General features: G+C 35.2%; 2 protein-coding genes across 7 annotated transcripts in view; one reads left to right on the forward strand and one right to left on the reverse strand.

Annotated features, from left to right (window-relative positions):
* The window catches only part of HPF1 (histone PARylation factor 1), a 28,536-nt gene extending 21,931 nt beyond the window's left edge, over positions 1–6,605 (forward strand). Inside the window, exons 7-8 of the mRNA XM_081269022.1 lie at positions 1,943–2,115; positions 4,213–6,605. Of these exons, the coding sequence (XP_081125148.1) occupies positions 1,943–2,115; positions 4,213–4,344 (305 nt within the window). The 3' untranslated portion in view covers positions 4,345–6,605. The remainder of the gene's footprint in view (positions 1–1,942; positions 2,116–4,212) is intronic.
* Positions 6,606–8,432: 1,827 nt separating this feature from the next.
* CLCN3 (chloride voltage-gated channel 3) overlaps positions 8,433–23,639 on the reverse strand; it is an 89,532-nt gene continuing 74,325 nt past the window's right edge. For 4 of the 6 annotated variants that reach the window (XM_081269798.1, XM_081269799.1, XM_081269802.1 and 1 more), the window contains 4 exons: positions 20,252–20,650; positions 17,627–17,843; positions 13,105–13,180; positions 8,433–11,407 (listed from right to left, as the gene is read on the reverse strand). In XM_081269798.1, the coding sequence (XP_081125924.1) occupies positions 11,249–11,407; positions 13,105–13,180; positions 17,627–17,843; positions 20,252–20,650 (851 nt within the window). In that variant the 3' untranslated portion in view covers positions 8,433–11,248. The remainder of the gene's footprint in view (positions 11,408–13,104; positions 13,181–17,626; positions 17,844–20,251; positions 20,651–23,639) is intronic. The other 2 variants (XM_081269801.1, XM_081269803.1) reach the window with 1 other exon arrangement.

Genomic DNA, 23,639 nt, shown 5'->3' on the forward strand with positions numbered 1-23,639 from the left:
GTTAGTGACAGGCTACAATAGGAATTAAGTATTAGACCTCCAAAATTGTTAAATCAAGTGTTTTGAGTAGTAACATTTAAGCTTTCATTTTTGAGTCAAGTATTCACAGAGAATTACAATAGAGCTTCTGTTAAATGAATTTCTGTAGAATGTTTTATCCTTATGTTGATAGTAAGCTGTCCTCATCTCTGTTCTTCAGTAGTTTTCTAGCTCAATAATTCTTGTAAGTTGCTTACTCTTTTCTAGCCCATGTGATTTGCCAGGGACAAAACCTGAAAATATGATACCAGAAACTGATAAACCTTAAAGATCTTTACTTCCATAGCAACCCTGATTGATGGCCTGGAGCACTGTGGTGAGATAGATTCTAAGGGTCCTGATCAGTTAGCTATATTTTATGATTACAGGAAGGAACCACTTATTTTTTATTCTTAAGAAAGGAGGGTTTTGAAGGAAGCTCATGCTTTTCCTTGAAATGATTGGCACCGATTTTTCCAAAGGAGGGAAAAACAGATCATGAAACTTATTTAACTTTAAAAAGATTTGAAACCAATAAACATCACTATCATTTTTAGCCAGATAGTGAGGAATATAGGTGATAAAGTTTATTTATCCAGTGTGATACTGGCTATCAAATGTGGGAAAGGGAACAAAACATATTATGTCACCTCAGAACAGCATGTATTCTGCATGGCCATCACAACTGAATCAATCAAATAATATACACCAGGTTAAAAATCCTGGTATACCTTTACTGCTTTTGATAATCACCATATTTTTTAACTAGTATTATCAGAATATTGTGACTTATACATATAACTTTAAATTATATGTCATTCTCAAGTGCATTTATTAATATTTGAACCATTTCTTGTATCACCTTGTCTACAAATGGTTTTTTTAGTAATCTGTTAAGACATATTATTTGTCAAAAGTACTGCTGTTTGACAAAAGGAAGTCTAATTAGATATTTAGGATATTCAGTCTCATTTGCATCCTGAGATCTGAGATAGATTGGCATTCAGAAAATTAAGAAAATGTTGAAAGCCAAATTAGAAATGTGAGGTCACTGTTTTTCCTTCTTATTAAAATTTTTCTTTTGTTACCTTAAATTACACTTTCACCATGGCTACACTTTTCCCATTTTGGTAAAGGCTTTGGTAAAGATGTAATTCTGCAATTGTTTTGTCTTCTATATAGCTGTCACTTTGTTTTTTATTCAAAAATATTAATTTTTTAAATAGGACAGGGCAGAAAAAAAAAGAGTAACTTTATTTGTATTTTCTGTTTTTAATCCAACTCCTAACACAGTGCATGGCCTGGTCTGGAGCTTGGTAATCTTTCTGTCTAGGGCTCCACAGCAAATATTTTGCATTTTGTGAGCTACAGTCTCTACTTCATATTCCTGTTTTGTTTTTTTGTTTTATTTTCCAACTACTTAAAAAGGTAAATTTAAACTAACTGCCTAGTTTGAGGACAATTACAACTGAGATGAAGCTGGGCATATTGGTACATGCCTATAATCCCAGAGACCTGGGAGGCTGAGGTAGGAGGATCGCCCCTCAAAATAAAAAAATAAAAGCTGGGGATGTAGCTCAGTGATATAGAATCCCTGAGTGCTGCCAAAAAATTAAAAAATAAAGATGAGCCAGGGTTGTTCAAAGCTTGTAGATTCCTAGACTACCCTCCTGAAAACTCATCTAAAGATTATATAAAATCAGGATTAAAATTAACTCCATTGTGAAAGTCACACCTTGCCAAGACAAGAAGTCTTTTCTGCTAATCCATTTTTATGCTTGAACCCCAAGTAGAAAAACTATAAAATTTCCATTCTAAATTGAAGCAAGGCAAATTACTAAAGTCGCATCATTTTTACAGATGAAAATGTTTATGATCTTTATAATTGTATAGATGATTTCTTTATATCATTGATTTATTTTAGCTGACCTCAAGAGAATTTGCAAGACAATTGTTGAGGCTGCAAGTGATGAGGAGAGACTGAAAGCATTCGCTCCCATTCAGGAAATGATGACTTTTGTGCAGTTTGCCAATGATGAGTGTGATTATGGCATGGGGCTAGAGCTGGGAATGGACCTCTTTTGCTATGGTTCACACGTGAGTAAAACTCCACCTCCCACCCAGTACTACACGCTCCTCTGTGCACATTTATATCCCCAAGTTTCAGCAGAGGTAGGGTATGGATTCAGCATGTATTTCAAAGTGAACTTTTTGAAGTGATTTTTAAGCATACATTCTGAAAGTAATTTTTTGAAATCTATTTTGTATTCTGGTGAAGGCAAATAACCAGGATGATTTCTTTCAGGTTAACATTACCTATTAGACATATTTTAGGGGTACACCATTTAGTTTGGTGTGTTAGTGTGCAGATAGAGCATATATATACATATACACCTTTCCTTTGGTTCCATTTCATTTCTGTTGTGGTGGGGTATCTGCTATCATGCTTGAATTCTTAGGGTTTGTTTTTTTTTCTTGGTGGTACTGGGGATTGAACATAAGGGTACTCCACCACTGAGCTACATCCCCAGCCTTTGTATTTTGAGACAGGGTCTTCCTGAGTTTCCCAGATTGGCCTCAAAAATTGCAATCCTCATGCCTCAGCCTTCAGAGTTTCTGGGATTATAGGCATGCACCATGCTGCTACTGTGCTGAACAACAAATGATTTTAACATACATTTTAGGTTAAGATATAGGGGGTATCATTAATTATTAGATATTTGCTAATTAAATAAAAAAATACTTCACAGCTAAATCAGTGCTTACTCAGTTATTTGTCTCAAGGTTTTAAAAAGACAATAAGGTGTAGAAGCTCTTACATGCTTCTAGGGCTAAACTGGATTTAAATCATATCTTCCTAGGATGTGTAATATTGGGCAATTTTTTTCCAACATCTTTGTATCTAGTTATATATAACATGTGCATATACACCACACTTAGGCCATTTAGTTCTCATTTAACCTACTTTGTAACTAGTCAGAGGGGTAAAGCATCTTGCCTGTGTTCACATAAGCAGTCTGATTTCAAAATCGGCGTCTAAGTCCATAATTCCTGAACTGTAATGTAAAGTTCTTATGAAGCACCTGGAGACACTGTTAAAATGCAAACTGATTCAGTAAATCTGGGATGAGACTGAGACTACACATTTCTGATAGGTGATGGTAATGCTCCTGCTTTACAGACCACATTTGAAGAGTAAGACTAAACCAATGGCTAACTTTAGCATACATCAGAATCATCTGGAGGACTGTTCACAGATTGGTGCTCTCCATCCTTCCCCAAGTTTGACTGAGCTCTTGGGTGGGTCTCAAGAATTTGCGTTTTATAAGTTACCAGGTGAAATTGATGTCACTGGTCAGAAAGAGTGTATCCTGGGCACCCTGATAAAATCATATAATACTGCCTTTTCCCGCCTACCTCATATGGTGGTTTTCAGGAAAATTCATGAATATGTTTAACTACCAGAATGATACAGGCATTGACCAGGATAGTACTTAATCTGCCAGAAAGGACCTAGTCATAAATAAGTAGAGCAGCTGTAAGATGTGACTCAGCTAAATAGCACACTTGTAAGAGTGTAATATACAAGTAATGAAAAGGTTTAGCACAGTACTTCTTGTGAAGTGCTAAATGTTTACAACTCATCAACAAAAGAATATAGCATTGCTAGTTTTTCTATTAGTATATATGTAAAAGTAGTACGATAAAATAATTCAGTAAACCTGACTATAATTCTTAACAGGGATGAAGTGGTTAATTGGTAGGGGTGGGAGAGAAGTTTGAGGATAAAGGGGAGAGTGATTTGTAACCCTGTATTTGGCATACCTATTCTTATAGAAGCTACAAAAGAAAATAAAGCTTAATATCTATCTTGACTGGTGGGAATACCCTGAAGAGAATGAAAGAGGATTTAGGGCATAACTGGGGATGAAAAATTTTGATAAAACCTAAGTGACTAGGGAAGCTTTAATTTTAACTTGTTTTTCTTCTGAATTTCCTTCAAAAAGTGCTATTAGTCTTTTAGAGATACACAATTGCTTTGTGGGACAAAATGCCAGTTGCCTGCCCCCAGATTCACTGTTCACTGATTGAGCAGCTAGTTGTTCATTTTTGGAAGTAGGCTTTGTTAAACAGTGCTTTTTTTTATTGTATTATCTGCTACTCTGCTTAATGTCATATTCTTTTATTTTTCAGTATTTTCATAAAGTAGCTGGCCAGCTTTTACCTCTTGCATATAATCTGTTGAAGAGGAGTCTGTTTGCAGAAATTATTGAAGATCATCTGGCAAACAGAAGTAAGGAGAACGTAGACCAACTTGCAGGATGAATCCGTTTGCTTTGTTTGGTGTACAGTATTTTAAAACAGTATCAAACTTTGTTTTTAAGGAATACGGAAATAAATTGATGGAAAAAATTAACCAAAAATTTTTATAAGGCTCTTCTGACCTATTTTTTTTTTCCACATGCAAATAAATGGCAGTCAGACTGACTAATTGGTGACACCCTAATTCTATTTTGGAAGACAACTAAAGTCATCTGAAGGTCACAGGAAGTCACTGTCTAATGTCTCTGGATGCCTAGACTCTCCTCCTCTTACGGGAAATTCAGTTTCAATACAGGTTGACCATCCCTCATCCAAAACTCTGAAATCTGAAAGTTCTTGAATGCTAACATGATGCTGAAAAGGTTTTGTATTTTGGAACATTTTGGTTTTGGGTGTAGTGGTGGTGCGTGCCTGTAATCCCAGCTGCTTAGGAGGCTGAGGCAGGAGGATAGCAAATTCAAAGCCAGCCTCAGCAATTTAGTGAGGCCCTAAGCAACTCAGCAAGACCCTGTCTCAAAATAAAATATAAAACAGGGATGGGGATGTGGCTGAGCACCTCTGGTTTCAATCCCCAGTGCCAAAAAAAAGAGTTTTATGCAAACATTACAAAATCTGAGACTTTGAAACCTGAAGCACTTCTGGTTTTAATTATTTTATAGAAGAGATACTCAACCTGTATTTTATTGCATGGGCAACTAAGAATTTGTTTCTTCTGGGCCTTGAGTTAATAACAGCTACAAGGATTGGGTTTTTGTGGGTCAGGAGGGTCACAAGTAAACTGACCAGGCAACTTGGGACATGGTAGCTCTCCTCTGGAGTACCTGGCCTCAGGCTTATTAAAACTACATTTTAACAATATCTCCATGACTCCTGTTCTCCCAATCAGTGATCCAGGTATCTCACTGTGAGACTGCAAGTTCTCTGTTAAAATCCAGACACCCTAGGCACCTAGGGGTAAGAAAATGAGTCTCTTATTTTTGATGGCCAGGTCTTTCCCTCTGAGAGTTGAAAGGCTCCTGGGTAGGGCAACACCTTAGTGGAACCTGAAGGCCAGGATTTCTTACTACAAAATTTCTGAACGCCTGGGCCTGTTGGAGTAAAAAAGACCTTCTTTCCCTTCCTCTGCTATTATTAGTTGCTTATAAAGGGCACTTCCCTACCTCTCTTCTCTGTTCACTCTTTGTCTAAGCTTTCATGAAACACTGATCCAACCTGGATTTAATAAAAAATCACTACCGGACTCAAGTTTACTTAATGTGAACTCTTAGGAGTTCAACAGTGGGGTTTCTACGTATACTTTTAAACATGTATGTGGAATAATATAACCAAGGAAAAATGAAATTTATAAAATGATCTGGAAGATAATATATATTACTTGGCAATGACACAAGACCAAGTTCAAACATTTACCTACTGGCTTAAGTGGGATTCCGTCCAGATTACTATTATCATAATTGGTACTGATCCAGATGACTCCTTTAATATGCTGACCACTCCATTCCTTGACTTACTCTTTCAATGACTTAGTAGACTAGGGTTTGACAAATACCTTGTCAGTACCAATAATGAAAACCTCCCTAATATCAATTCTAAGCATTCTATCTAAACATCATTTCCCATCTTTTTACTACTACCCCAGCAATTTTTCAACCTGACCATACCCCAAGATTTACTAATCTATCTTTTCATTGTACCCAGTCCATTCTGCTTCCTTCTTCACACAGCATTTAGGGTCAATTCCCTGTCATCCTATCATTCACACCTACAGCCTCAACTCCATTTGAGTTATACACGTGTCTGTGTGTATCTGTTAGATGCCTAAGCTAAATGAGGAACTGAACTGCCCACTCCTTACCTGAATCTGCTCAATATCAAGGGGCTGGAGGGGAAAAAAAAATGCCAGCTGATCCTATTTTAACCAAAGGTGGCCATGCTGGATGCTCATTGATCCTGCTACTTTCTCAACTTTGCTTGGGCTTCCAATACTTCAGTTAATTTCAATGAGAAAGTAGGAGCCATCAGGAAATTTTAATAAAATCTCAAGACCCATTCTATGCTGCCTTCCTACATTTCTGTGAATCTTGCTTCATGTTCTACTATGTGTCCAAGAGCCTAGCCTCTCATTTGCTCAAGGACCTCTCTTGCAGATCATTAGTTTTTCCTCTCAAATATTCCCATAATTAGCAACAAAAGAAACTAAATTATCCTGCATCTTAAAATCTGATTTCTCTCAGGTCATAAATTTTCTCTCCATTTCCACCAGCAGCTGCAACGAAAAGTTATAACAAGGGGCTGGGGATGTGGCTCAAGCGGTGGCGCGCTCGCCTGGCATGCGTGCGGCCCGGGTTCAATCCTCAGCACCACATACCAACAAAGATGTTGTGTCCGCCAAGAACTAAAAAATAAATATTAAAAAAAAATTCTCTCTCCTCTCTCTTTTTAAAAAAAAAAAGTTATAACAAAACCCTTTATAACATATACCTTTTCTGAAAACCTCACAGCAGTCTTTGATTCTTCTTTTAAACTCTGTCAAACCCAATCCAGAGAGGACATTGCTTGCCATCATCCCATGGTCTCTGCTGTGGTCCAAGTTATGAGGTATATGCACAGTGATCAACTTTCCGCCCTTATTTACTTCTATCAGTAACTCCTGAGGGTTGATGACTCCTTGGAATGACAGTTCACTTGGTTTAGATTACCATTCCTTCATGGCAGCACTCCCCACCCTCCCTCACTGGTTCCTCTCTTGGCTGGCCCTCACTTCACCATATCTACACAGGAACACATCAGTGTTCAGTCCTGGGACCTCTATCCACACTTAAATCCTTGTAATCTCTTCTACTGTCTATGGAAGATGAGTCCTCTGTCTAGCTTTCAGACTGGAACTTTCTTCTGAATTTCATCATTTATATACTAGTGCCTACATTGACCCCCCACTTGGAAGTCTAAAAGGCATTTCATATTTCACCTGGATTATTCCAGGAGCCTTCTAATTAGTTTTCCTGCTTCCATCCCTTCCTTCCTATAGACTACTCCCAAGAACAGTCAGAGAATTTTGTCAAATTACATCACTTCTGCCTCAATGGCTTCTCATTTTATTTAGATTGAAAGTCAAGTTCCTATGCCCCCTACTTCTCCTTATCACCCCTTTCCCTTCTTCCTTACCCCAACCACAGTTACCAAAAGTTGATGTTTCTGTAAACTGGCAGGCATATTTGCCTCACAATGTTGGTATGTAATATTTCTCTTCTTGGAACACTTTTTTCAGATGCCATCCCCTTGCTTTCTTTTAGGTTTATGCTCAAATGTTACCTTATCCTTGAGGCCCTTGCCTGATCACCCTTATAAAAGCAGATTACCTGCATTCAAACATGCACATACCTTTTCTCCATTAGAAAAACTGTTAGGATGGGAATTTTTGCCTAATTTTGTTCACCTATAATAATGTCTGACGTAGGAATCATTTGTTTTAGGTTGATGAACTAATAGTATTCATCACCATCTGACATACTATATATTTCTTTTCCTACTGGAATGTAAATTTCAAGAGTACAGAATTCTGCCTAGAATACATTAAATTCAATACACAAAGAATGAACACATAAGTGAATAATAAAAGATCAATCCTGGACTCTTGGTGTTTTCTTTTGTACTAAAAAATTTAATATATTAGAAGACTACTGACATTTCACTCAATTGTTTCTTACCACTCCCTTTTAAAACCTATTGGCAAATTTCCAAGGTAACGTTTTTAGAGCATGTAAATTATTTTACTTGTTTTCTCTTCATGCATACAGCATAATTTTTCTTAAATAATGACATTTTTGAAAGTGAACTGAAATGAAACCTTTCTGCAGAACTGCAACTTTTGCTCACAATTGGGGCTGCAAGCCTATTGCTAGTAGCATGTGCTCCTGCTCTTCAGGCCAGCATCTGCCCTTATCCAGCTCCTCACTTACAACGCACAAGAAATGGCTTTGCTACCTCAGAGAAGTGCTGAGGCTCCCTGTGCCAGTCATACTGGCCTACATGGCATGGGGCGGCAGTACAGAGGGAGGGCTGTCACAGGTGTAATCAAAGGCGAAACCACACATTGTCATAGAGATTTTAATAGATTTTCTGATTAACTCATCACAGTAATCATTTCTACTGTAATGATATGCAGCTTTACTACACTAGTATAAATAAAAACAGATAAATACAGCTCTAGGCAACATCACAGATTAACAAACTAAGCATTCTTCATGAACCAAAACTGAAAACAATTATTAATTAAGAAGAGATGCTGACACCCTTGCCCATTCTCATCATACCTTCTCAAAAAGGGTACTCAAATAAGGCGCTACGCTCATATTGGTCAATTTGCCAATTAACTAGGCACATGTATTTCATGGTCTCCACTATTTCATCGTTTGGTTGGAAAGCAGACAAACCTCAATGAATCAAAAATAAAAGTGGAACAGATAATACCAAAGAAAACCACTGAATGCATTAAAAGCACAGCACTTTTCCTATATTTCAGCAGAAACACACACCAGAGAAAGAATATACCAAAGAAAATTTATGCTTCAATGTGCACCCTGAAATCTCAGTCTCTGAAGCAAGATGGGCAATGAAAGCAGGACCTGAAATCAAAAAGGGAAATGTGGAAAATAAAATCCATATGCAGTTTAATGTTCAACGACTATCTAAAAAAACAAAAACAAAAAAACTGGCTTCTCCTTTGAAGGCTTGTAACTCATGACAAGCAATTAAGTCATCCATTAGCCATGCAGAGGAGTCCATACTCTAGCAGTGCCGTCCACACTGCAAATACACTTGAGACCAGCTGAAGACATACAGAACTATCATTCAGAAATGACTTCACTCTGGAGAGCTAAAAAAACTCTGAAGGGGCTATGAATAAAATTTGGAAGTCTGCCAAAGAAAGGAAATAATAAAGACAAAATACTAATTTTTGGCAGATAGCACAGCTAACAGTGTTTCATGGAATTCCTAAAATTTTGCTCAACTTTCAATCATCATTCTAATATGGCTTCATGATCTTTTAAGTCTTCAAGATCGTACAGATTTTAGTGATCTTACAGATCCTACAGGTATATTATTACTAAGAACTAGGAAGTGAAGAAATCACTTTCAAAATGTAAAATGGCTCATTGCCGGTTGTTTCAGAAAATGTCTGTCTGCAAAAATTCACTTGCCTATCAAAAATGCATAATCGTGATATTTAGGCTAGTCCTCTGAGTAAACTGCCTTTGCCAATAGTAAATTAAGACCATAATTAAAACAGACATTTCCAAAACCAAAAATTCCAAGCATACTCCAGTACATTTTAACTCAGCCTGCAAAATTGTACACTGTGACTATTCCAACCATCATTGAATACTTCAAATATGGATGTGACCAACCCAAAGATTCAAAGGTTATGCTCAGATTCAAATTTTCACTGCTACCTTTGAAATTTTATTGTTTTCATCTTGGGGTTTGATTACCTCAAAAAGGCTAATTAACACTTTTTTGTTTTTAATCTACTAAGTAATTTGTAGTGTTTTTAACTTTCTAGTTTTTGGGTCAAAATGGACAGGTCAGAAGACATAATTCAAGAGATGGCAGTGGAAGATCAGAAAAAGGTTTATGTATGCACTGGATCACAGAGAAGTAACCACACCTCTTTTTAACCCTTGTTCCCATTGTAAACTTTGTTCATATATCCATATTTGTAAGTCTGAATTAGTCTATAAAAATCACATTAAAAAGGTAAAATTATTTAAGTGCGATATTAACTGATCTGTATTTTATAAATTTTAATCCATAAAAATATAAATAAGAATGGTAAATTTTTAAGAAAAGAAATATACATTTAGTGCAAGTTATGAATTACATTTCATCTTCAGTGTCAGCAGTGAAATATCTCAAGGAAAGAAAAGAATCACTAATTTCAAGAAAAAAAAAATCCAGTGTTTTAACATGCAATTAATTCCAGTTACAGCTAAACAGAATTCTTCCTCCTCTTTACTGTCAAAGCAGCAGCATTTTGTTTAATTATGCTGAACAGCACTTATATATTTTAGAAGTAGTTTTAGAAATAGAAAATTTGCATAAGACCAGGTCACATTATCCATAAAGTCTGAGAGGAAAAAAAATAAAACTGTTTATCCTTTAAAGTCGAGTTTCACTCTTTTTGATTCTGAACCACACAGCACACAAGCCAGGAGATTTCGTTCATGCTTCATCTGAGATTTACCTGTCTGGCAGCCTTTGGTGTGGTGTGTGGGCACTGCTCCAAGCCTTTAGTGATGGTACAAACTACATGGTAATGGCACAAGAAACACTCCCTTCTTGTGATGAAACCTCAGTAAAATCACAGTACATCTCAATATGAGAAAGGACTGCTTCAAAAGGTACACCAATTTAAAGAGGCTTTGTTACAGCTCGGGAGAGAGAGAGAAAGAAGAAATAAAAGGTCTTCTGGAATGTAGAAAGGTAATGCTTAGCTATAGGACTCATGAATGAAACAGAACAGTTCTGATAAAAAAAGGGCAAGACCTCGCAGTCTTACAGATGGCTCAATTCAAAGTAATCCCTCGAGGAACAGGGACCAATAGCATGTCTTTGTAACGCTGGAATAATAGGCCAGGTGCTCCAGGGCTCTGGTGGTGTCTCCTTGAGGCTCCAGCCTGCACTATCACAGCACGTCCTCAGCTGAATGCATCCAGTGCAGAACAACAGGAGATGGATGCTGCCCTCCAGGTAGACAGTGGAACCTCACTCCTTTCCTTCTCTCTCTCCTCTCCCTCCCCCGACAATTCCTCCTTTCCACCAGCATTATTTGCAAACCATGTTGCACAAGCCGGCTTTTATATTTCCTTTTTTTAAAGGAGAAAAAAAAGTGGACGACTCCCTCAGGTTAAAGAGTTGTGCTATTCAACAAATGAACTTCCTCTTCTGTTTCCTCTCTCTCCTCATCTATGGGATTCAGTTGAACATTATTGAAGCGGGGTCTTGGTTTGCCGTCTGGGCCATATGACGGAGGATATCTTTTTTTGTTATAATGCCAAGGAGGCGCCTGAAAGGAATAAACAGAAAAGTGCTATTAAAATAAAAGGGAAAAAGAAAAATAGAAGCTAAATCTATACTTAAATCCTTTTTGTTGACAGGAATAAAGCAAAGCAAGCAGCCTGATTTTGTGTTTTCAAAAGTATTTTACTGATAAAGATGATAAAATTATCCAGCAACCATCCTTTGATATAAAAAGTATTATGGCCACTCATGGTGAGGTCCTTTCCACTGAGACTGAGGACTGGACGCCTCTTTGAAGCACAGCTATCCTGATTAATGTATGCCAACAAAAAAGTGATAAAAAAATAGGTGTAGGAAAGGGAAATGATACTGATCCCATCTGAGAAGGCAAATTCATTCCCATCACATCAAGAAAGCAATAAAAAAAAGCCCAAACCCCCTCAGTACTTCCATAATTTTGTTTAACTAAAATGAACCAATTTTAAAGAAATAATTCAAGGATTGCCCAGTTGTATGCAGAAGCTTCATGAAAGCACATATAATTGAGATAAAATACATATAAAATAATCAACACAAAACTCCACTCCCAAACTTCAGAACCCCAAGAACAAATCTATAATGCAACCCATGTTTCTAGTATACTGATTAATGTTTTCCTTTTTTAATTTTGGCCCCAATAAATAAGATACAGTGCTTTTATGAAAGTCTTGGGTGTTAATGCTTACATTAAAAAAAAGGTGAGAAATCAAGAAGCAGTCCTAACAGATTATTACAGGTGAAGCAGAAAGCAGAATGAGTAGCTACTATATTATTTTGGTTAGTAGATTTTTTTTTAAAAGGATGCATGAAACACTTGTGAAATATTAGCATACAACAGAAATACATAATCAGTTGTGTACTAAAGCAAACGGGGACAGGTTTCATATACATATGACAATTACAGGGCAAAATAATTTCAGGCATTAATTGCTAAAGCCAGACAATTTTTGTTATATGGTAAGATAATTCAAAGTTTATCTGTAGTCATGAAACCACTAGGACATAAAGCCTGTTAAAACAAACACTTTCGACCCCCAAAAGCTGCTTACAGCATTCTAGAGACATCATACAAAAGGGGCACATACATATCTACATACAATTCCCTAATGAAATGGCAGGACACACACTCTGGTATTCAGGGTACAGCAGAAAAAGAACTGATGTTATGATTGCAAATATATACACATTGAGATATAGTTAGTGTGCCCGTTTTAAAAATCCATTTAACCATCAGCAATTCTAACTGCTAAGCTCGGTTAAAATCACTTAGGAGCTTAGATTTACCACAAGGCTACCACAGACTAGGCAACATAAAAAAGAAAAAGGGTTTGGGGGTGATAGGGCAGACATCTTTAACCAGTCAGGAGTCTTCTGAGACCGGTGAATCCCCTACAATTGACAGATTTGTCACGTTTACTTTAAGCATGTCCGATATATTCCTCATTCAACTATCAAACTGTTTTCAGTCTTTAAATTGTAACTAATGATTTTGATGAACAATACTAACTTTTGCTTACTTTCTATGAATGGAATTTTACACATATCTAATTTATCTTACAGACATCTGATAGATACAAAAGTAATTGGCAGCATGGTAGGACTTTTTTGTTCGGCAGGTATCTGGGAGAGAACTGAACAGTTCACAAGTTTCATGCCTCCTGACTTCTAAGGTGTCTAGTGAGGAGATCTGACACATCTAATCACCAAGGGGTCCACGTGCTGCTTTAGTTGCTCGAGATGCTCTAAAATGTTCTTCTTTGTGATGATCCCCAAGACAATCCTGAAACAGATTATTATGCTAATAACTGTGTGAGAAATTAAATTAAAAGAGGTTCCAATCATAATGATAAAGAATGAGAGAAGAAAATAAAAACATGAACCATAAGAATGCTTCTCATGAACTTTAGAAAAATAAAAATGAAAATGATTTAAAATCCCAGGTTTCTTTTGCATAAATTCTACTGTCTTTCAAAAGTGACACAATACTGTTTTAAAATATTGGTGGCTTATTCTCCTTTCCAAATTAAAATCAAAATTATGAAAGCTTAGCATGAAAATGACAACAAAAGAAAACTGCTAAAGAAACAATAATGATACATATCTATAAATTCTTTCAAGATTTATTTTCAGTGTTCTCTCCTTAAAGAAACATATTTTCTAACTTCTAAGATTCATGGCTGCCATCTTTGGAACTACCTCAGCAGTGAAGGAAGACTTAGTTTTAATGCCTCTGAGGAGATTTGAGGAGGAGCTAAAACTAAAGCAATGTTTACTAAAAAATTAATTCTGACCAACAAAAAGTCTTCCTAATTTACAGGAACTGAATGCCACTTCTTAGCCCAATAAAACACATTTACAAGTAGGGATCAAAATGACATTTATTTTATGCAATTTTTTTCTAAAAATAGATTCCCAGTTAACCTGTCATTATTATCACATCAAAGTAATAGACATGAATTCTCAAAATGAGGATACCTGAAAAAACTAATTAGACTGCTTTTAGTTATTAAAACAAAAGTCTGGTACTGGTTTTATAATGGAAAATAATGAAGTCAACTGCAATATGTGGCAACACAAATAACACAAGTTTAAAAAAAAAAAATGAAAAAGACTCGAAATTCTGGAAGCCTATCCAAAATGCCCATCAGGGTGATTAGACATTTCCTTGGTGATCTGGGTAAATCAACTGTTCTCTTAAACTATCTTTGTACATTTTATTCTGACTTCTTGAAGAACATCACCAGGGGCCTTCAAAGCAATCTGATCTTATGAACTTATAAAATAGTAACTTAAAATAATGGCTGGTATTGGGGAAGCAAGGGGAGTAGAGAATTTGAAGGGCAGAAATAGGTTTTCTGCTCATGTTTTCTCGTTGTTTTAAAAACTTATGTACTGATCCTTAAAAATTCTCAGAGGATACAAACAACTTCCGCTCCTCAAAGCCCAGAAACTACACTCTATAAAATAAGCATTCAGTCAATAAGTAGATATTCTTTGACTAAAAGAATTATATTGATCAGAGTCATCCAGTTCATACATAACCCTAGTTAGACACAATACCTTTATTTATTTGAGGTTTAAAAAAGAAAAAAAAAGTCGTCAATTCACTTGATTTTTATTGTTGAAGTAAAGAAATGTGAAAACGTGACAATCTTGGGTATTTAAATAGAATAATACCAGTTTAATTCTCATTTATGCTTTTCTACCCAATTAAGTAGTTAATTGGTTAATTTCAGTTAATATCATTTACATTAGTAAATTCTCAGTAACCTCAAGACACACAATAAAGAAAATTACAAATTTATAAAGACCAAGTGACAAACTACTTAGAAAAAAATCCCTATATTTACAAAGGAATATATCCCTAAAAAGGGAAAAATTCACATAGTTTCTCTCTTTAGTTAACAAAGATTGATTTGAGGCTAGTAAAGCCAGTTTCTGTGCTGCTTTGTTAATTTTAAGAAATAGTAGGAAAATCAATGCAAAATGCTGTTTCTTTTTTGTGCTAAAAGTAATAATGTAAGAGTTAGTGGCATAAACCAGCATTTCCAGCATTTAAAGTATGTTCTTCTACTCACTTTGCCCCATCAAATAATGACTGCATTTTCAAATACATTTGGAAAACTATGTTTCCTATTATCCTCTGAGGATAAAAAAACTATCAATATTTTTAAACTTCTGAGGAGTTTCACAAAAAAGAAACCTTAACTTTTTAAACTCCTATGGTCACAAAACTTTTTGTTATTGTTAGTAACTCCTATTAACATCCTGCTAGCTCCATCAAGACTAAAAAATTTTGAAAAATTCTGCTAAATTAAAATATAAAACGTGGGTCATAAATATCTCACTGATATGTTGATAATTTACAGACACATTTCCCCTAGTTTTTGTATTCCTTTCCTTCTTGCATCAAAGGTCCCAGATTTGTTGTGTCTCTTTCCCCAAATAACTATTTTCCATTTCTAAGGTTCTATAGTATCAACTTTCAAACATCAATAACAACCAAACTTCATGTTCTCTTCTAAAAACCAGAAGACAGGATTCCTTTTCTAGGTTTAAATCATTTAAAATTGAGGGAAAAAACACCCTACATTCTCATAGAGTTAAAAAAAAAGAAGTCCCAAGAGCTACCTCCCCAAATGATCTCTTTTCTTTCCACGTATATAAATCTATTTTACTGAATATGTTCCCTTAGAAAAAAGCTCCCCCATTTTTCATATAAACAAGCAGCATCAGATAAATGTTAAATTATCTACCTCTACTGACTTTACTGTTTTACACTTTCCTTTAAATTTTTTTTTCTTTCTAACTCTATGCTTCCAAAATCAGAATTAATCAACAAGGTGAAATATAAAAAATTAGCCATGTAGCAGCTTTCTGCTCATAGTTGATCAACTCAGAGAATAACATTTATATTTAATTGAGAAACTATGTCAAGTACAAAGAATAGCTCAAAAAAATTGCTTATAACAAATCAGCTTAGATTCCAATTGAGCCATTTAATAATTAAAAGGGGCCCAAAGCTATATCAAAAGTTACCCATTTAAATAGTATTTATTAAGGTTTTAAATAATGAATTTTGGTTCCATTATTTTTTAATTAAATAATTTAAACAAAAATAGTTAACAGTAATATTTTATTACACACATCTCTTCTATTGTCAGTATCAATATTTAATTATTCTAAGCTTTCTGCCCTTAATTAAGAGCTTTATTCCTTTAATGATTTATTTCATATTGAAGTTATTTTAATTAACATATGAAAACACTAAATATAGATCTAGTTCTCCAGCTTTCTATTTATATAAATATAATATTTCTATTTCTAACCCAATATGGTCTAGTGTATTGGCCAAGACAATGTTTTAGTAGTTTAAGAAATCACAGAGAAAGAGGATAAATTCCATTAGTAAAAATTATAGTGTAAGATAGTAGCAAGAGCTTGGGTTTTATGTTAAAACTCTCTGAACTCTAATTACTACATCTGTAAAGCAGGATACCATGATTTACTTTGCAAAGTTAAATGCAAAAACTTGAAGGTGTTCAGTAAATAATTCACTTCCTGAATTGTTCTTCTTCCCTCCTTTCTCTAGATAGAGGTCAGATGTTGTACACATGCTTTGTACAAAATGTTAAAATACAAACTTGCTGTGATTTTCTAAGTGTCTAGCACAGTTTCAGCCACTTAGCCAGGGTTAGTCATCCGGTTCATACATAATCCTAGAATACCCTTTTTAAAAAAAATTTTTTTTAGTTGTACATAGACACAATACCTTTATTTATTTGTATGTGGTGCTGAGAATTGAACCCAGTGCTTCATAAATGCAAGGCAAGAGGTCTACCACTGAGCTGCAACCCCAGTCCTGGAATACTCTTTGTTTCCCCTTTCTAGTCTATTACCTGCTTTCATATAAAACAATGTTTTTAAGACTTCTAATAAGGATTAGAAATAAAGGAAATACAGAGGTATAAAGAAAGAACAGGTAGAGACACAGATCCCAGGCCCAGGAAAAGAGAGCAGGATAATGAAGCAGGAGAGTTTGCAGATCCCCTTTGAGATTTGTCATGGACAAACACTGGCAGCTTATACATAGAAGGCAGAAAAATAAATCACCAATGAATACATTTTAAATACCTGAGAGTGTGTATGTGTGTGTGTGTGTGTGTCATAAGCTGTTTATACACAAGATTTATGGATGGAAAAGGTGGACAAAAAGCAACAGAGCATTTGTTAAAGGACATTTTTAGCTAATTTACAATTTTCATTTATATTCTTTCTTTCATTACATGACAAATCAAATTCTGGCTGAAAAAGTAATTAGTAAATATCTAGAAAGTTATAATTGTATGAAAAATCTATACACTAAAAATGAAATACTCACAAAAAGGAAATAGGTCTCTGCAGTACTCCATACAGATTAGGCACACTATTCCTCCAAGAAAGGAAATGTTCTACAATCATGTTAGAGATGTTTCAGCATCTCTTTCCAATTATGAAGTACAGAATTCTCAACAAATCCTACTTTATGTTTTGGCAAATTGTAGGCAGTTGCAAGTCTTACTTTTTGGTACTTATGAAACGGAGTTGACTGATCCTGTTTTTATAACAGTATACTGTCACAGACTTTCCCTTTGGGAGCTGCCTTACACTCTCCCCTAAGAGGATCCCACTCATACAGATCATAAATAATGGTTAAGTGAACTGATGTCTGTGGTGTCACACTTACCCATTGTGAGTTACAAGGCACTGCCTCAGACCCAACTTTCGGAAGATATCCACCACAATTTCCATTGGGGTGTGGTCTGTCACTGTAAAAGGGCTCATGTCAAGGATACTTCGAAGTTTCAATGGCCGAGGACTTTCTGCTGGAAGAGATGGGGTGTGTTGCGCAAAACACACCCGAGAACTGCCAACGATACCTTCTTGTTTTTTTCTGGCACTTTCTAAAAAGAGAGAGACCAAAAATTTTAAATTGATGAGTTTTGGTTTTTTTATAGGTAACTTGTTTATTTGGAAGTAAATAATAAATGTATTCTATAACTTTTTTGTATCTTCTCTTTAACCAAGAAAGGAACCAATTGAAAAGTGATCTAGTAATTTCTTTTTTAATCAGAATCTATTAATGACCAATAATCTTCATGTAACTAAAATATTTTTGGCATAATTATATCATGATACAATTTTTCTTTACTGAAGCCAAAGCTGTTTTCTAACCTTAGGAAATAAGGATACATGTTTGGAATATGGAATTTTAAAACATGTATACATTCTGAGAGCTGTTCATTATAGGAATCCATCATTGAATCAAGTCTACCTCTTATTCTGTATTGGAGATGAGACCAACAAGTTTCTTCCTTCCTTTGACTCTGTTGTACTAACTTCTCTTTCTAATCAACTGGCTCTCTCTTTTTTTCTGATGTTAAAGTGTAATTTTCCAGATGAATCATAAGCATTACAGATGGGAAGAAACTACAATTATGCTTGCAATGGGTACAGACTGACTTTTTGGGAGGTCTTATTTGTAAAAGTTATGTCGATTTCTCTACCTATCTAGCGGGCTCTGCTTCCAGTTCTTCTGCCCTGCTGGTTAATTCCATTTCCACCTTTGAAGGTGCTATACAAGAAGTAGCAAAGATGGAGAAAACTATAGAGACTACAGAAAGGAGAAGGAAACCCAAAATGTACAGAATACGCAAATAAAATACTCATTCAGCTTCATGTTTCTATTTTAAGGTATTCAAAACCATATGTGTATAAATATGGTATTTGTTTTAGTGAAAACATTTTGAACATAAATTTTGCTGCAAAAATATTTAAGCCAAAATACCATCAATTATAGATTGAGAAGCTGATATTACCATTCACAAACACTGAAATACTTTTTACTCCTTTTGATGACTAAAGGCCTTTATTTAACTGTGCCGTAATATGTCCGAGTAGTAAGGCACTAAGTGAGGAGGTTCTAACAGGCAGTACTTAGGAGGCCACCTTAAAAGCATCATTATGGTATGGGAAAGAAAATGACATATATACAAAACGTAGTGTATGGATCTGTTTTTCCAGCAAAATATTTAAAACTTCACAAAAATAATACTTGTAAATATTGAAGGTGTGTTCTAAAAGTCCTCATGCGCCTAACATTTCTGAGGGCATGTATTGATTGATATCTTGTACTTCTAAAGTACCCCTACTCCCTAAAACCAACATTTTCTCCCATCCCAATATTTTTTTTTTCTCAAGACAGTGAGAAGACTTAAAAAATATTTCTACACAGTCAGTAGGAATATCAATTATTCTTAATTTTAGCACTTCTTTTAGGATTTTTTTCCTTTGAATTTCTATATTAATTCTCATCTTTTCCTTTTCTTTGGCTGGCTAACAGTAAAATCCAGAGAATGGGTATCTAACAACAAAGTTCTTTCTGACTAGAAAGAACTTTGCCACGTAAAGGTTTGAAACTAAAACATTTGAATATATCAAGTCTGACAGCATACTTTGTCATCCCTGGCAATAACTATTCTATTACTCAAGCAAAAGCAAAACTTAGAATTATGGGACTGCAAATCTTTGAAAAATTCTTTCAAATATGTAGGCTTTTCCTAAACTGTGTGTTCTCTGTAGTTTTTTTTTCTTTCCTCCCTCCTCTCTTCAATAGCTCTGCAAACTCAATTTCCAATTTGATTTGAGAAACAATCCCCCCACCTATACTGTCCAGTCTTCCCTTTCAAATGGCACAAGAATTATTTTATAGTCCTTTTGTATAGGGGCCACAGAGGTAAACTGGACAGAAGGTAACATGCACCTCACAGAGATGTCTTCTGGGCTAAGACCAAATGCACAACATTACCAGGTCAGGGTCCTATATAAGAAACTGGGGCATAACAAAGCAATGGTGTAATGTTTCTAGCCTTTATCGCCTTTGGGTGTCAGGGGGAATAAGGTTTAGATTGTGTTGAGAAGATTAAAACTCTTACCTGGCTTTCTTGTCAATATTGCAAAACTACTTCCTTTGATTTAAATTGAAAGATAAAACTATATTTAGCAGAAATACAATTCATTAAGGCATAAATTCCTTTCCTGTAGAACACGAGACTTAAAGGAATATAAATTTATGCTCCTTACCCCTTGCAAACCCAAAAATTAAGATTTTTTTAGTGTAACTAGACCTTTATTTCATTTATTTATATGACATGTTAAGAATACAACCCAGGGAGGCCTCATGTGTGTTAGGCAAGCACTCTACCACTGAGCCACAACCCTAGCCCCTAATTAAACTTTATTGCTTTCCTTTCTTCAAATCTATTACACGTATAGACAGACAGACAGACACACATATTTTATAAAAGGGTACCTATTGCAATTGTCAAGTCTCTTCTGAGGGCAAATCCCACTAATCTCTGAGATTCTTTTGACATTATGACAGGAAAACCATTGTAGCTAGTTTCATTAATCATATTTTCTATATCATCCACTGTCATATTGTCCTGTGTCAGGACAGCTAGAGGAGGATCATTCCTTCGAGGTCTCATGACATCGGCAGCCAGGGTGGTATGAGTGAATTCTTCTTTTGCATCCAGAAAAGGGTATCCATTTAATCGGATGTGAGCTTCATAAATGCCTTCTCTGCCAAAGGCATCTCCAACCCATTTACTTGTCATTACTGCAGCCATCAGGGGAACAATATATTCCAAGCCTCCAGTAAGCTCAAAAACAATAACCACCAGGGAGACTGTCATCCTTGTCACACCACCTGAAAAAAATAAGTACCACTGTTCAGAAAAGACAGGATCCTCACCATCACATGTGACTAGAATTTTGTACTAAACAAACAATAGATACAAAATTGTAGCTACAACTTAATGAAAGGCATCATCATCAAAAATTACCCCTCTTAGGACAATAATCACTTCCTTTATAAAAAATTTTTTAGTTGTAGATGGACACAATATCTTTATTTTATTTATTTATTTTTTAATGTGGTTCTGAGGTTCAAACCCAGTGCCTCACATGCATTAGGCAAGTGCTCTACCACTGGCTACAACTCCAGCTATAATTACTACTTTTAATAAAATGTAGAGAAAAAAAACGATCTTTGTTTATAACACAGAAGTCTATTCGAATTACATTTCAAAATCTGTTCACCTAATATATATTAAAAAAAAAATCACAGATAACCAACTAAAACAATGTTGCCACTTTGGTCTATTGCTGTAGCAAAAACCCAAGTTCACACTTACGAACAGTTATTATTAATTCTTAAAGAATTTGGTGAAGCACATCACTGTTGTCTTGTTTGCTACCAATCACAGATTAAGCTCCTTTATGGGTAGAATATCAATCTTTAATAAATTTCTATCCTCTAAATCTTTTCAAAATGAGTAAAATATTTTGATGCCTTGGGATCTATATTCACAATGTAAGTAATATGCCCCCTGTAAGAAATCACCTATTCCTTTACTCAAATCATCATTCTCCACTATTATCCAGATGGCGATGCCTCCAATCCACATCCTTTTATTTACTATTGCCTTTCTTCCACATACTTCAAATTCTGCACAAGATATCTTAACTGTTTCAACTGTGAAGACTCTGGAAGACCCAACATCACAGAAAACATAATACCAAACTCCTTTTCTTCCTCATATATCCTCATTTAAACTTCCCTAACCCCAATTCCTGGCACCACATTCTTCTTAGCAACCTAAGTGATCATTCTTGGTTTATCCCTTTATTCCAATATCTAGACTGCCATGTAGTCCTAATTTCCTCGACGAAGTATCCAAACACGGGTTTCTTCTTCAGTATGGTCACTGTTACCAGCCTACTCTAGACACTCAAGACTTTGCTCCTTAATTTTAATACCACTTTATGTTACTGCCTTGACTCCAGGTCCCATTACCTTCAATCCACGTTATAGCCATGTTCCTAGGAGAGCCTTTCCTAAGTACTACTTTATACCATGTTGTTTCTTTGTTCAAAAACCTACATGGGGCTAGTCAATTCACACTGTACTAAACTTAAACTCCTCCTCTTATTATATCCTTCAAATAGAAGGGAGATATATATCATATATCTGCTGCTTTATACCTGACTGTCCTACTCAGTTTACAAAGGCTTTTTAAAAAAATATTTATTTTTTAGGTGTAGACGGACACAACACTATGCCTTTATTTTTATGTGGTGCTAAGGATCGAACCCAGGTCTCGCCTGTGCTAGGCGAGCGCTTTACCGCTGAGCCACAATCCCAGCCCCACAAAGGCTTTTAAAAAAAACAAAAAACTAAGCATTTAACTTATCAGGCACCATTCTAATAGCTTTACATGTTTTTCTTTGTTTTGGTGCAGGGGATTAAATCCAGGGCCTCACATTTACATGCATTTAGTCTCATATAATCCTCAAAACAACCATAGGAGATAAACAGCTATTCTTTCCATTTTATAGGTGAGAACATTAAAAATCGAAGAAGAAAAGAAAGTTACTGAAAGTTATTCAAGTTGAAAATGGCAAAGCCAGGGTTCTGTCACAAATCCTATTCCAGATACAAATTCATCATGACAGAAATCTGGGCCCTTGTCTTTTTATTTTTTTTTTTAATAATTTTTTAATTGTAGATAGACACAATACCTTTATTTTATTTACTAATTTTTTTTTTTTTAAATGTGGTGTTGAGGATTGAACATAGTGCCTCACATGTGCAAGGCAAGCACTCTGCCACTGAGCTACAATCCAAGTCTTGGGCCCTTGTTTTTGTATAATCTGTTCCTTCTCACCAATCCCACTTTGTTTTCCAGAAGTATCAAAAATGTACTCAAATATCATAAGTTTCTTCAAAGCCCCAAGAATATACTAAAATTATTCCCATCCCAATTTTTTTGTCTTTACATTACCATCTTCAAAATAATTATTTTTAAATTTTTACTAATCTTTTAAAATAAAGCTCAGGTGGAGGTCCATCCTGATAGGGCCTTTCCTATAGCCACACATTGCTGTAAATACCTGATAGAGTAACTATGGTTTTACTTTACTCACAGAACTATTTGTTAGATCTATGAGAAAGAACTAAAGGATAGTTATAATAATAAACTTTCTACCTTAGGTATTAGGTAATAATAGGGTATTAGTATATCCCACAGATCTGTACCAAATATGATTTGACCTCATTCATGGTTACAGATGGTATCAGTAATTGAAAACCAGGCAGGTCTGGCTACTCTAAAAATGACCCTAAAGTAAAAGAAATTAAATCCCAAAGATTCCAGGAAGGGAATTTTGAAGTTGTTATCAGTGTGTCCATAATTCAAAGTGGAGAGAAAAGCAGCCCATATAAAAGGATCATGGCCTGATATTACAACTGTGGATAGAGCATCAATGCTTAGGGGGTTTTTGTTTGTTTATTTTTAAGGGCTATTTTGGAGATAAATCTTGACTCAAGAAGAATGAAAGTGACCTAGATGGGTAATGGAAGGAATCACAATACATGAAATTCCTTAAATAAAAATGGATGGACTTAGACACGAATTGGTGTGAAAATACTTTGTATACAACCAGAGATATGAAAAATTGTGCTCTATATATATAATAAGAATTATAATGCATTCTGCTGTCATAAATACATAAATAATTAATTTTAAAAAAGAAAAAAATACGTGATAGTAATAAAAATCATAAATTGCCTTGTTTAAAAAAATGAATTGATTTTTAAAATAATAAAATAAAGCTCAAGTTCTATTCTTCCTGAA

The sequence above is a fragment of the Spermophilus citellus genome (assembly GCF_964194105.1).
Source record: "Spermophilus citellus genome assembly, chromosome: 16".
NCBI classification, from domain to species: domain Eukaryota; kingdom Metazoa; phylum Chordata; class Mammalia; order Rodentia; family Sciuridae; genus Spermophilus; species Spermophilus citellus.